Source organism: Sturnira hondurensis, unplaced genomic scaffold (assembly GCF_014824575.4).
Source record: "Sturnira hondurensis isolate 20B ecotype Veracruz unplaced genomic scaffold, ASM1482457v3 Scaffold0006496, whole genome shotgun sequence".
NCBI lineage: Eukaryota > Metazoa > Chordata > Mammalia > Chiroptera > Phyllostomidae > Sturnira > Sturnira hondurensis.
Genome location: NW_028079127.1, coordinates 12,991,530 through 13,006,706, shown reverse-complemented (window position 1 = coordinate 13,006,706; position 15,177 = coordinate 12,991,530). Strand labels below are relative to the sequence as shown.

At 37.0% G+C, this 15,177-nt stretch overlaps 1 protein-coding gene across 1 annotated transcript; it reads right to left on the bottom strand.

The window, feature by feature from the left end:
- Window positions 1-1,401: 1,401 nt before the first annotated feature.
- On the bottom strand, window positions 1,402-6,210 carry IFNG (interferon gamma). Its single transcript, XM_037049947.1, has 4 exons — window positions 5,997-6,210; window positions 4,744-4,812; window positions 4,466-4,648; window positions 1,402-2,057 (listed from the first exon to the last, which is right to left on the bottom strand). Exons 1-4 carry the CDS (start codon window positions 6,108-6,110, stop codon window positions 1,923-1,925), a joined length of 501 nt encoding a protein of 166 aa, XP_036905842.1. The 5' UTR covers window positions 6,111-6,210; the 3' UTR covers window positions 1,402-1,922.
- Window positions 6,211-15,177: the final 8,967 nt, after the last annotated feature.

Here is a 15,177-nt window from a genome sequence, read left to right as displayed (position 1 = left end):
GCATGCCTAAAAATTCTGTCTTTTGCCTCCTTCTCACTACATCACCTCATGACCTTCATGAGTCTTACTGGTATTAGGTCTTTAAATATCTCCTTCATATGCCTTGACTCCCAAATTTATGTCAACAACCCAGACTCCTCTCTCAACTCCAGATTGATCCAGCCAATTGCCTACTCAGCACCTCTACTTTGAAGTTTAATGGACTTAATGTTCAACAGTGAACTTCTGATTATCCTCCCCTGAACTGCTCACTCTAGTTCTTTATCTCTGTTAATGACAATTTCATCTTTTTAGTTGATCAGCTAAAAAATTGGAGCTATTCTTGACTCCAATTATTCACCAATTCCAGCCACACTGGTCTGCTGACACTTCTTTAAGCCATGCAAACAAGTCTCCACTTGAGAGCCTTTATGAGAATATTTTCTTGCCTGGAATCCAGATAGCTAGCTCTCTAACTTCTTATAAGAGCTCCCTCAAACGTCATCTCTTCAATAAAGCCAACTGCAATCACTCCATTTAAACCTGTAGCCCATCTACTTAACCCTACTTAGACTTTTCCCAATTCCCCCATCTTGATTTTTTCTCCATAGTACCTATCACCTTCTAACACACCATGTCATTTACTAACATATTATGTATTTTGTTGATTATCTGGCACCCTTGTTAAACTTTACATTCCCCAAGGGCAGGGATCCTTGTTTGTTTTGATCACAAAGTTATCTCAGGTACCTAGAAACACTAGGCACGTAGTAGATGCTTCAATAAGTATTTTTTTAATGAAAGAATGAACTTTCACCACATTATAAGGAAGGCACAATTATACCTTTTTTATCACATGAGAAAACTGGAGCTTAGCGAATATAAGTAATTCATTAAAATTCACAGTACTTGTAATGGTAGAACCAAGATTTTAATCCAACCTCTTTGCCTAAAGCACACTCTCACTATTGATACCCAGTGATGTTTGCCAAGGTGGACAGAGGAGATGGGGAATACCCAGGTGAAGGATGCAGTGGGGAGTTGAGGGAGAGGGTATAAACAAATCTCTGTGTGCTAAGTCAAACAAGTTGGACTGCTTTCCATAGTAGAAGCTCTGAGGTCAATGGTAATATGGTTAAATCTGTATTTTAGAAAGATAACTTAAAGAGCTGCCCAATGGAGAGTGGAAGCCAACAAATTGCCAGTGGAGAGAAACACCGCATTTAATGGGACTTGATCCAAGTCTAAGATTTCCACAGCTGGAATTGACTTTCTTTGTGATAATTCATTAGTATGTAGTACATTTACCATAGTCCTTACTTAGAAAAGGTCTGGCACAGCATAAATAGTTAAGAAATTATGCTTTATTCATATTTAAAATATTGATCAACCAAACAAATAAAATACTTTGTATTTGGATGCAGTCACAGTTGTCAGCAATACTCTGAAGCACCAGGCATGAGATAAGATGCGACGTTTTTATCAGGGGACAAGTCACAGGACCTACACATTCAAGCGCTGTGTGACATGCCATTAAAGCAGTGGCTCAGAATGCAGACATGATCTCAAATAGGCAGCGACTTGATGGCATCATTTTATTTATAAGTGTTTATGATATCATCAAGTGAAATAAATGTACAACCCACAGGGTCTTGCTTGGGTCGGCTGCCGAGTGGCCCTGAGATAGAGCCCTGTAATCATGTAACTTTGCCTAGTCAGTCAGAAAAAAAAAGGGGGGGGGGGGAGTCAAGTAAAATAGTCATAGGATACAGAAATTATAAATAACACATATATTAATAGATACTCATTTTCATTACATAAATGTTGCTATTATAAATACTTTGACATGAGTTTAAAATATATTCCCCATATAAATAATGTAAAATATTAAATAATAAATAGATTTAGATTTAAAAATTCAAACATGGCAGGCAGGAAGATGATTATTTTGAGGCACTCCGGGCATGAAACAGTTTCGGGCTCCTTCTCCGCTTCCTCAGGGTAGATCCTGGTGTCAGCTCATTCCTCACTCTGATGAGTTCATTTATTGCTTTGCGCTGGAACTTCAGATCATTTACCTATTGGGAAAGGACACAGCACAATTAATTTCATGCATATGAGCAATCAGGATATTCTGCTGTTAACGTTATAGCCCATGAAAATGGATGTATTCCTTAAAAAAAGAGAGTTTTACTGGCAATATATTGCCTTAACATACAACAGTGCTTTCTTCAGTAGTTAAGACTAAAATTATCATTAAATTGCTAGTTATGCTGTAATATGGGGGGGCATGTGATACATCCTTCAGCTGACTGCTCCAGAATTCTCAGAATTGTGTAGTGATAAGTCCCTAAAGTGGAATGACAAAAATGTGGGTTTGAATTCTGTGTGAGCAATAACTCTGACAGTGAACCAGTCGCTTAACCTCCCTGAACCTCTGTTTTCGGTGACTTCTAGGCACTCTACCAATTCTATCACCTTGTACTTTAGTCTTGGCTGTAGCTAGTGAGTTAACACAGATTAATGGTAGACACCTTTGGTGTCTAGCAGAATAACCTAGAGACCTCATGAAGAACTCAGAGACCAAGGTTCATGAGGCCACATCAGGCCTAGGCCATTGTGCAGTCCATAAAGCTCCACAGGTGACACCGATACCCACTGAAGCTTGAGAACCACTGAGATAAGGCTGGTACCTTGTAAATACCAAGTCCAAGGCAAATGAATAGTATAATTTTTAATTTCTCCTAATTATGTCAGTCTCATCATTTCCATAATGGGATTAAAAAGAAAACAAATCATTTCTATATGGCAATAAGTAATTACTGGTATGAACATTTAAAATTGAGAATTGTAGCAAATTTCCCTATACCCTGCCTTCTATTCCAGAACATTGAACTATTTCCTCACTCTAGGCAATAGGAACATTTAGATGAATTCATTCTTAATAATATGAGGACAATTTACTTTCCCCTGGGCTGTGCCACTATGTTTCTCTCTAATGCGAGAAACAGTGCGGCCACCCTGCCACATTCCTGAGGATGAGAAGGAGGATTCAAGGCTGCAAGACTACCTACAAAGGCACAACATGCCTTAAATACCTGAACAATTGAGTGAAAGAGGAAAGTGGTTGAGAGCTCACTCAAGATTGCCCATCATGGAGCAGGAGGCTTTGAAGCAGGAAGGATGGGATCAACAGATCCCATTTTTTTCAAGGCCTACTTACAGCAAAGTAGAAACATTTCCTATCAGCTGTGTGTTTGCGAGTGATAAATTTTGTTTTCCAGTATTCTAAGTACCACCAAGAAACTAAGAGACTTATCCAGTCCAGCGGCAAGCCAAGGGCAGCACTGGGTTAGGGACAAGTGCTTTTTAGGTCTAGCCTGAGGCCAAAGGAGAACTGCTGAACACTGGAAAACACTGAGGGGAAAGTAGTAATTGACTTAAAAAAAATTTCCAAGCCACTTTTGTACCATCTTCAGGACTAGAAAAATCCTGAAGAGCAAGTACTTATTTTAGCTCCAGGTATGGTAAGAGTTGGGCACAAAGCCTGATGGTACAAGTTATATCATGACCCCTCCCTTTCTCATATTTCTTATCAAAGCTAAATCCAAAGGAATCTGGAGGCCTTTGTCTCTTAGATAAAATTTTAGTAAAGGCAATTTGCCTTTATGCTTCAAAGTTGTTTTGCAGCTTCTAGACTCAAGCTTTAAAGACTCAAGACAAAGTTTGAGAGTCTAAGGATTTCTCCAGTTGAGATACATATTCTAATATCCAAAGGTTGATAAACAATTATTTCAGAAGTTATAAGTTCTACCTATTTTCTTTTTTGAAAGCAAATAAATACTCTCGCCTCTTCTTGAGCTATACAATATGAGAGGTTGGCCAGTGCCTGGTGGTGGCATGCCCCTGGTGCCTTTTCAAAGACCATAGCTTTCTCCTACTTCATTCTCACTTTCTAGCCATGGCATTGTAGAGATTTAGAGCCAAGGAGACTGTAGAAATTACAGTGAACACAACAGGTTCCCCTTATGATGGGAAACTAAGCCAGTCCTATGATTCGTCTGAATTCACCCAGTTCCTTGGTGGTCAAGCTGAAAGAAGAGCACAAATCTCTCCCCTCCCACTGTTCTTTCCATTAAGACACTCAGCATCCCGTCCAAAACAAGACAATTTCCATCACATAAGAAAGGGGCAGTGAGAGAACTGCTCCTCAACACCTCCCTCAGCCTCTTCACTGAATTTGTCTATCCACCTTTGTGCAATAGTCATATGCCAGCTTTTTCCCAAACCACAAAATTAAATAATCCCCATACTGACTTGACAGAATCACCCAAAAGCACACATGGACTGAGTAAGAAGAAGATTGGGCCATTGGTTTATTTCGTAGTTTTAACAACTATACCCAGTAGCTAATTTCTCAGTTCTGGGCATCACGTGCTTTTGCAAGAGCCTCTGCAGTGAAACCAAAGAACTAAGATACACTCACTGGAATTTGAATCAGCTTCATGAAGTCCTCCATTTTGCTGTTGCTGCTGTTGAAGAACTTCACACGCAGGTCTTCCTTGATCACTTCCACACTGCTCCGAATGGTCTGGTGGTCTTTCAAGGAGTCAAAGAGTTTGAAGTAGAAGGAGATAATTTGGCTCTGAAATATTTTTTTGTCACTCTCCTTAGGAGGAAAGAGCACAAAGAAAGGTTGATATAAGTTTATCCACCAGGAAATAAGCAACAGGAAAATCAACCAAATAGAAATATTCAGCTTACGTCTTTCCACTTCTTGAAAACATTTAAGAAGAGAGTCTCATTATCTGCTACATCCGACTTAGTTGCATTCTGAAAAAAAAGGGGGGAAATTGGTTTATAATTAGTTCATAAGTCACCTAAAAATATGTTTTATTGCACTCAGATGCTTACAATATTCACTGATTTTCTTTTCAAACCCTTTTCTTCTACCAGGTATTCCCAAAAGTGTTATGTTGGATATTGCCAATGACTATTGTGTTGTTTTCACTTTCTTATTTTCTAGTACAACCCTTAAATTGAATTGTCAAAAATGAACTTAACAAGGCTGATATTTCAGTTATCTCAAATAACTACAGTTTTTTTTAAAGTGTCTTCAAGCCTAGTAAAAAAAAAAATCAACAACGATCCCACTATAAAACACTGCCCCCCTATGGTACAGATATTTATAATATCTACCTGTGTTTCTCCTATTTAGTATTACGTCAGCTTTAGAAGATGGGTAAGTGTGTGAGAGAGATTTGATTTGATGTGGTGATAATAAAAAAGCTTATGAAAGTTTGACTATAAGTATGGCAGTTATTATAATAGCTAACTTTTGGACAAATAAAATATTTAAAATACAAAAACTACTTTAATTAATTATAAATAAAATTTTAAAAGAAACTCATACCACAAAACAAAAAATTTAAATGCAAATGAGATTATAACTCCTAGATCATCTCAGCAAGGGACTGAGTTCAAGGATAACTCGGATATCATAGATTGGGAAGTCAAATTTTAAAACTGATTTTTGGAGAAAAACACCTATAAGTGATTTTTTAAAGCCAAAGTTTTAAGACCTTTACCTTCTTTAATTGACTATTTTAGATGTTCATTTTTACTGCTAATCTTGACACTTTACTGTCACCCATCACGGTAGTCTGAGAAACCATACAAACTGATAACCACTCATTCTTTTCAATACATATGCTACTTGAGATCACAGTTGAATGGATTCTTACCACGAAACCATCAACATCATCCTGTTCTATAACGTATTATGCCTATCTTTCGAAAGATTCACAAATGCCCTCTTAGTCTTGATAGCAAATTGAGTAGAGGGTTAAAGCAAAATCTAGATCAGTCAGTTAAAAACTCAACCAGTCAACAATCAAAATAATATCGAGTCTCATGATGACTGTGGACTAGAGATGACAGCCTATCATGGGTACAATTCCAAGTCAACATTTAGTCATTTCAAACACAAACAAGTATCATTAAAAGGTCATACTTACTAAATATTCTTTAAGGTTTTCTACTTCGCTAAAAAACGTCGCCTTGCAGAAGTAGCTAGAAGAACCCAAAATCACGAAAAGCTGAAAAGCTAAGATATAACTTGCGTATTTCATTGTTTTGGAGAGAGTTAGGTCGAAGTCGTTGAAATCAGTAGCTTCTGTATTAAGTCGATCAGGTCCAAAGGACGCAGCTGATCTTTCTCTTTGAGTAGCTGATCTGAAGGCAATCAGAAAAATGTACTGCATCTCCTTTTGCTGCTGGTATTTATACCCAATTGGAGTCTCATCAGGATTACGTATTTTCACAAGTTTTTTTTTAAATGAGATGGTGACAGATAGACTGAGATGCTAGTTCGTATTAATAACTATGGTTTTGTGGCATTTTTGGTGTTGTAGTTAGAGTTTCCTTTCAACTCCTTGGGTCTTTTGATGATGAGACAGACCCATTATGCCCACCATGCCATACTGGTGGGATCCCCAGAAAGCACTTTTACTTCACACCATTCAGGAATTGGAAATTTTTTCGCACCTCCTCCCTTTGCCCTTGTGATGTGTTGGCTCCAAGGTGTTGAGGGAGGACATTGATCATTTGTTTGTGGTCTGGAGCCAGTAAAAAGGAAATTCTAGGGGTTCTAAAACCTTTACAAAGGGGGCACTTTTTCAAATTTTTCTTGCAAATAGCCAGAAAGCAAGGAAAGAATGGCATTAAAGATTAATGTGGTGAGGAAGTCCTTCCTAAGAGTTGGTTAAATATCTACCACAACTTTAAAATGCTCTGGACCAACACTGCCCAATAAAAAATCTAATGCAAGCCAAATAGCTAAATTAAAATTTTCTAGTTGCCCCATTAATAAAATAAAAAAAACAGGTAAAATAATTTTTCAAGTATATTGTATGTAAACCAATATATTCAAAATATTTCAGTATGTATCAATATACAACATTATTAAAATATTTGTATGCATTCTTTTTGTTACACTAAGTCTTAGAAATCAGGTACACATTTTATACCTATAGCGCTTTTCAATTTAGACTAATCATATTTCAAATGCTCAAGTCAATGTGGCTAGAAGCTACTGTATTGAACAATATAGTTCTGGACGGTGAGTTTTTCTAAATAATTATTAACAATGGAGAACTTTTAAAACATTTTCATTTCTTTTCCTTCCCAATACAAAACCCACAGAATTCTTTCTCCTCCCTTAGTAATTTACTTATGAAGTAAAGCACATGGGGATGGTGCAGAAGCCACTAAAGCCACTCTTTGGTTTCAGCCTACCTTGCATTTCGACCTGCACGGTGTGCACTGAAGTATCATGTTTATAAATGTGGACTTGAATCCTGAGTCCACTATCTATCCATGTTATTTTGAGCATCTAGGACTTTAAAATAGGCCTAATATTAGTCTCCTTCCAGGCCTCAGTTGAAAATTAAATCCCACAATGCATATAAAGTGGTAAGAATTTTGCCTAACATGTAGTAAGCACTCAATTAAAGTTATCTATTGTTATCGGGCGTGTTGGATGATCATCATTCCCATAAACACATGCTGAACTTTTTCTATTCCTTTGGCCTTGAGCTCTCTTTTCTTTCATCTGTATCCCTGAGGGTACATTTATCTATCTGTGCCCCCTTATCCAAGCCCAGACTAAAAGGCATTATTTCTATGAGTTCTCCCTTCTTAAATTCTTAAAATTACCCGTCTTAAAATTAGGCTCACAGGCCTAGCACCTGGTTCATACTTTAAGTTCTCAGAGGTCTAATTCCTCAGTCTCATACCAGAGTTAGTTACTCATGTGCTGTCTCCCATGTTAGACTAAGTTCCTTAATATCAAAAATTGTTTCATTGTTTGTACAACAGTATTTTTTCCCTAAAAACATTTCAGCCTGGACATTTGCCCACAGACAGCACTAATAAATGTGAATTTGAATGCTTAATTAAAGATCTACTGTAAGTTATTTTCCCTAAAGTTCTAGTCCCAGTGTTACAGACCTAACCTACAGGAAACTAGTTTTTAATTAAGCAGAATTTATGATTATGTTGGAAACACAATGCTTATGTCTTTAGCCAAATCCTGCTTCCTGAGACAATTTCATGTATTATTTTATTTGAAAAAGACCTGAAAACTCTTTGAGGGGCTATCTCCCCAAAGAATAAAAAAGATCAAAACGTATTTGCATGACCAAAGCTTCATGTTAGACCAGTGAAAAGTGCAGAAGGCACACCACTGCCCACAGAACTCTAGCATAGTGGTGCTCAAGGAAAAACACGGACTGAGTACTGTGTTTACAGGTCACGCAGCAACAAGAAGCCCGTATCAAACCTCTGAGGTACACTGTAGGCACTCAATAACTTCCAGGAAACCAGTGGCCAAGTATCTGGAAAAAGTACTCCTAACTCTCTGGAAAGGAGTTATAATTGTTCCCTTGATTTACTCACTGGAATATGATATTGGGGGTAAGGAGTAAAGAATAGTGACCTATACAAGTAGGAGTTGCATATTGTCTGGGCATTTGTGAATTTTTAAGAATGCCTATTTAAAATTACAAGTATGGATTAGAAAAGTGTTTACAATATGCAAAAGATGTCTAGGATCAGTAATTACATGGCCAACATTCAAGCTCTACTGACACTTGATAGCATCTTGGAGCACAACATAGGATTATGAAATTTTAGAGATTATTTATGATATACTCCCTCACTTTTTAGATTTGTACATCAAGACCCAGAAAAACAAAGTGTGGTGCTGAAATTCATTCAACTAGAAAATGCAGAGCTGAGTGTAGAACCAAGGCCCTTTCTCTAATCGACCTATGCCCGCATCAGTCAGTGCCCACTAAGGTTTTTGCATGTGCCTAAAACTGTGTTAGATGTGTGAATTCAAGTCATCGTGTTTTATCAAGACTTTGTTCCTGGAATTTTTTTCTGTAGAATTTGTGAGATAATAGTTACTCTTTACATCCTTAAAAAAATAGGAAGACTTCAAATAAAAGTTTAAAAATTCTTGGTGAGAAATCCCAGCAGGTTCAAATTCATGGACATGAAACCTATCAGGACCCCACACTTGTTTAGAATAGCTCATAATTGTTTTAATGTCCTATTGTTATCTTCCTGAAATTCCTAATAGTTTTTTAGCAAGGGGCCCCCATTTTCATTTTGCACAGGTTCCTGCAAATTATGTAACTGGCCCTGCATCCCAGGTTAGAAGTGAATCTTGTGGTATTAGATTTGCATATTTCAACACAGGATTCTTTGGTTCAGAGTACTGTCACTACAATAGTATATTCTTTTATGACTTTTTTCCTGTCTTACAAACTTTGTCAAAGAAGACATTTCCCTCTCTTTTCTGCCTGTAAAACACCTTAGGTTGCACATGCAAACTAGAGGTTTCACACTTTGTTCGTTCAGCCAACACTGAGACTGCAGAATAATTCACCACCAAGATATCCTTTCAAAGTTTTTCAAAGCCACCAGGAGCCAAAGTGTGACCATATTAGTAAAAAACGGGGGGCTGAAAACTTTCCTTTTTCTTTTCAGCCAGGCTTTTTTTCTGAAAACTGGCTACAGTTATGCATTAAGCGTCAGCAAGATTTTCGATCATATCTCATACTATCCTTAAGTGAGTAGGAAGTCGTTAGACAAAATTTACACATTTTGTAAATGTGTTGCCCTTTTTGTAAAAAGCCCTTTTTCCTCTGCGATCAGCACTCATATCCCGAGCTCTCACAACCAAATTATCTCATCCAGACTATGGTGTAGATTTCTTCCATGGGGTATGAGTCAGTATTGGATCCATTCCCCCACACAATTTTGACTTCCGGAACTCCTGACATCATTCAAGCTGAGCCTACGGAGAAAGAGTGACATTCAAAATGGAAGTCCACACGGAGTCAGATTTTCCCCACAATTTGACTCATAAAATCCCATATGCTAAAGGATAGTTCTCTGAATCCCCCTTTTTCTTCCATACCATCTGGGCAACTCTGAGAGGTGACTAAAAGAATACAGAGGACGTTATACCTATGTGGTACAGTCAGTATTTTACAATATTCTCCACTTTAAGTCAGATGGGATTGTGCATTGATAATCTGGAAATTCATGGTCTTGCTTTGAAAATCATATTTTTATTCCACAAAAAACTTTGAAGTACCTGCTAAGTACCAACTACTGTGATTGACCTAGAGTTAACAAAGAAGGATGCGACAATTCTACTATGAAAGTATTTATTTATATTCTAATTTCAATCAAATATTAAATCTTTACTGAGCACTTTCTACATACATATATGAGGTATTTCCAGAAGGTACTCAGCCTTGTAATATGGAAAATAGAGGCATTTATTGAAAAAGATAAAGGATACAAGAAATATTGTACATAGAACAATGACATCTCAGTCCCCCTCAAGTAGGTACCTTGAGACCTCACACAGTTCTCCCAATTGCCATCAGCTGCCCCGTCATAATTTCCTGAATCTCACTGATGATCTAAAATCTCTTCCCTTTCAAAGGTGATTTTAATTTTGGGAAAAGCTGGAAGTGACAGGGTGCCAAATCTGGACTGTGGAGGAGCTGAGTCACCTGGGTAATTTGATTTTTCACTAAAAAATTCTGCACAAGATGTGATGCATGAGCGGATGCATTGTCGTGATAAAGCTGCCAATCACCAGTTACCCATCACTGTGTCCTTCTGAATCATCTGAATAGTTTCTGCAGAGGACCGTTCAAGCTTAATGCAAAATTTGATGCAAATTTGATTCTCTACTCACTCAGTCATTTTGAATGAGATGGACTGACTAGTGCAGTGAAGTCATCGTTGTTCAAACATGCACATTCCAGTCTACTCTCCTTGGTTGTATGACGTTACATCAATGTCATACAACCCATTCTCATTATATTAACAATGGCTGCACTTTTTCCAGACAGACCTCATGTAGTTTTAAGGTTACAAAGAAGTTGTAATGAGACAACTCGGAGGAACATATTTTGGTATTAGGGTTGATTCCTCTGTTCTGGTTACCGGTCAGGTATCCATATTCTCCTTATCTTCTCCATGTACATCCTTCACAGTGGAATCCTAGGGTTGAAAAGGACTGATTACCGAACAGAGTGGAAAACACATATCTGAAATGTGTACTGCATTTTCTTCTCCTATACCCATGGCAGGTGTCACTAGTCAGTCATTGCATTCTTTTATACTCAGTTTAGATATAGCTTCGGAATCCTTTTCAACACTTAAATAAAGAGAGATACTACCAATTTATTAATGTTTCATGATATATTTCCCTTTGGAGGCTAAGGTTTCCTTGTTGTCATACCTCTTACTTAGATCTGCTAAATAAGTTGTTTTAAATTACAAAGAAGTAAAAGGCATGTTTTTTTTCCCAAGAATATTAGTACTAAAGAAAAAAACATTACAACCCATGAAATAATATAAGGGAAAGACCTTTGGCCCAAGATGAAGGAGTCCCAAATTCTGGTCTTAGATCCGCTACTGGCATGATGTGGGGTTTTGAGCAAAGCCTTTACCCATGCCCTTTATCTCATCTACATCATCTTAAAAAGAGAAATTGGATCTAATAAATGGTGCTTTTGTCATTTCTAACATCCTATATTTCTATAACTGTGATTTATGAAGAATATAAGATGTCACTAAGAACTAAGGTTAAATGAGATAGAGACACAGAGAGACCTACAAATTCAAAGAGAAAAAACTGAGTGATGGAAACATTGAGGAAGTTCATTATTTGATTGTATTTTAAATTTAATTTGAATTTAAGCTTAAATTTGAATTTAAATTGAACTTGGAAAGAAATACAGAATCTATAAGGCCAGGTGAAGAATAAAACTTCACAGCCATTACCTAACCCTGTGCTTCTTTTCCCAATGATCTCAAGAAGTGAGTTGTCTTCTTGGTGGCCCCTGAAATGGCACCAACTTTGAAAACCTGTACATTTTTACGATGAAGACTTACCCTTCCATCTCCCATCATAAAAGTTTAATACAGAAGATTTAGATTTTCCCCAGACTACATGGAGGAGGAATTCTGAATCCGTAACCATTCAATAAATAATAATTTTCACCAAGGTTCAATAAGTCATTATTCTTGTATCCTTCATTCTTTTTTTTTATTTTTTTTATTATTATTTTTATTTTTTTAAATATATTTTATTGATTATACCATTACAGTTGTTCTATTCCCCCTTTCAATCCCTTCCACCCGCACCCTCCCTCCCCCACCATTCTGCCCCCCTTAGTTTATAACCACGTGTCTCAAGTTCTTTGGATTCTATATTTCCCCCACTATTCTCACCCTCCCCACTACCTATTTTCTACCTACCATCTATGCTATTTTCTGTGCCTTCTCCCCCCTTCTCCCCCTCCCACTCCCCTGTTTCTAACCCTCCATGTGTTCTTCATTTCTATGGTTCCACTCCTGATCTAGCTGTCCACTTGGTTTGCTTTTGTTTTAGGTGTGGTTGTTAATAGCTGTGTGTTTGCTGTCCTTTCACTGTTCATATTTTTCATCTTCTTTTTCTTAAATAAGTCCCTTTAGCATTTCATATAATAAGGGCTTGGTAATAATGAACTCTTTGAACTTGACCTTATCTGAGAAGCACTTTATCTGTCCTTCCATTCTAAATGAAAGTTTTGCTGGATAAAGCAATCTTGGCTGTAGGTCCTTTCCTTTCATGACTTGGAATACTTCTTTCCAGCCCCTTCTTGCCTGGAAGGTCTCTTTTGAGAAATCCGCTGACAGTCTGATGGGTACTCCTTTGTAGGTGACTGTCCCCTTATCCCTTGATGCTTCTAGGATTCTCTCCTTCATTTTGGTCTTGGCTAATGTTGAACTAATTCATGAAGCACCTGAACCAGATTCCCATCTGTTAGTTTTTCATAGAAATTGTTTTTAATGGTTACAAAATTATGTCGGATCCTTTAAATGAAAACTAGACAACTAAAAGAGCACAAGAAAAAATTATCTCTGTTTCACTACCCATAAGTAAATTGTTAGCATTTTGTCACAAATTCTTTCATATCTTTCTCATATACCTAATGTAGTATCCAACAAAAAACTATTTCTTAATAAACTTTGTGGATTAATTAAATATAAGGGAAATGGCTCAGTCCTTAAGTCCATAGGCTCTGGAGTCAGGCTACCTGCTTTCAATCATGACTTTGCTCCTCATTGTTTGTTGAGTGGAAATGAGTTTCTTAATTTCTCTATACTTCGGTTTCCTCGTATATAAAATGATGATATTAATACTAGGTGTCTCAAAGGATTTTGTGAGTACAAATTAGATTAGAATATGTAATGGTGAAATGCCTGACATATAGTAAGAGCTCTGTAAATGTGTGGTCAACATTACAGGTGTTTTCCAATATCCAGCCTAGACTTCTTTCCAGCATATGGAATGAAACACTTTAGAGCCTCTTGCTAATAATGGGATCTTGTGACTTGTGCTGACCAGTCTAAGAAAGCCCCAGGAAAGTTTTCATACCTCTCTTCTCTTCCTGCTATGATGGTGGAGGTCATATATTTAAAGGCCATGAAACAAGTCAGAGAAACTTAGAATGGGAGTACAAGTTTGTTCCCACAGCTAAAGAATGTGAGTTACCAAAATGAAAAGTCCAGTGAATTTTTAGCCAAATGAGTGAAAAAGATAGACACCAGGGTACATCATTAAATTTTTGAGAACCTTAGACACAGAGAAAATCTTCAAAATTCAAGAGAGAAAAACAGTTTACATACAAAGGATGAGGTAAGAGATGCCATTAAACTTCTCAATAGCAATTCTGGGAGCTAGAGGTTGATGCCTTATCTGAATAAATTTGAATAAAATAATGTCCAAACTAGAATTTCATAGTCAGGCAATCATTAGGATAAGGACATTCTTCATTCATGAAAGATCCCATAACTTTATTTCTAGTGTACCCTTTCTCATGGAGGACCTCAAAAGTTGAGAAAGAATTTAACAAAAATTAAATCAAGGAAGAAGACCTAGGATCCAGGAAACAAAGGATACCTCACAGGAAAGAAGCTAGGAGGTTTTTGCAGCACAGGCAGACAGTCCCAAGAAGATAGTTGTACAGTAGACCTACAGAAAAACCAGCACTTGTTGGAACTGAAGGGCGAGTAGTCTCACAGGGACATTTTAATAAAAAAAAAAATTTTAACCAATATATGTTTTCCTATACTACAAAGAAATTTTAACACTGTCAGAAATTTCAGTTGGAAAATTATAAATTAGTGATGGGTATATAGAAAACTAAAAAAAAAAACAACATGGATTATTAACACCAGGAAACACAAACATTGTGCAAGAAAAAGGTAAAAATATACAACAAATAGTTTGAAAATATTTACCTAATTGTAATAGTGTAAACTTAACTCCAAAAATGTGATATAGCTATAATGGAAAGATAAAAGGAGGAGATATTAAGTATGTATGTGTGTATGTGTGTATATATATATGTGTGTATGTGTATGTGTAACATATACACACATATATAGTTATATGTATATATATAGAGAATATATATATATACATATATATGTATATATACTGACCAGAAGTATATAGATGCTAACTAAAATGAGAAGAAATGCAATATAAAGAAAATTTTTAGTGAGATAGGACTCAGCCAAGATTGAACTAAAATTTGAAGCTAAAGGAATTTGTAAGTTATTGCTTTGGGGAAGTATGTTTCAGGAATGGGAAAGAATGAATCAGAGAGCTGCTAATTTTTTGTTGTAAACTTTATACTATTTGCAAAGTTTTGGAGTCCCCAGATCATCCCCAGGATCAACAGTTTGCTAGGATACACAGAAATCAGAGAAGTCATGAGATTCATGGTTTTGTTCTATTGCAGCAAGGAATATAGACTAAAATCAGCAGAGGAGGAGGCACAAGGGGAGCGTCCAGAAGAGTTTTAGGCTTGGAACTTCCAGTTGTCCTCTCTCAGTGGAAGCGAGATCAATACACATTTCTGAGTAATGACATATGACAATATGCATGGAATATTGTTAACCAGGGGAGCCTTGGAGTCCACAGTTCATTGGAGCTTGGTTGCATAGACATGATTGACTGCCCACATGACTGACTTTAGTCTTCAGCCCTTCCAGAGGTCAAACTGATACCGTTGGCAGAGGCAAGAATGGCACCAGGTGTTGAACTGGTGG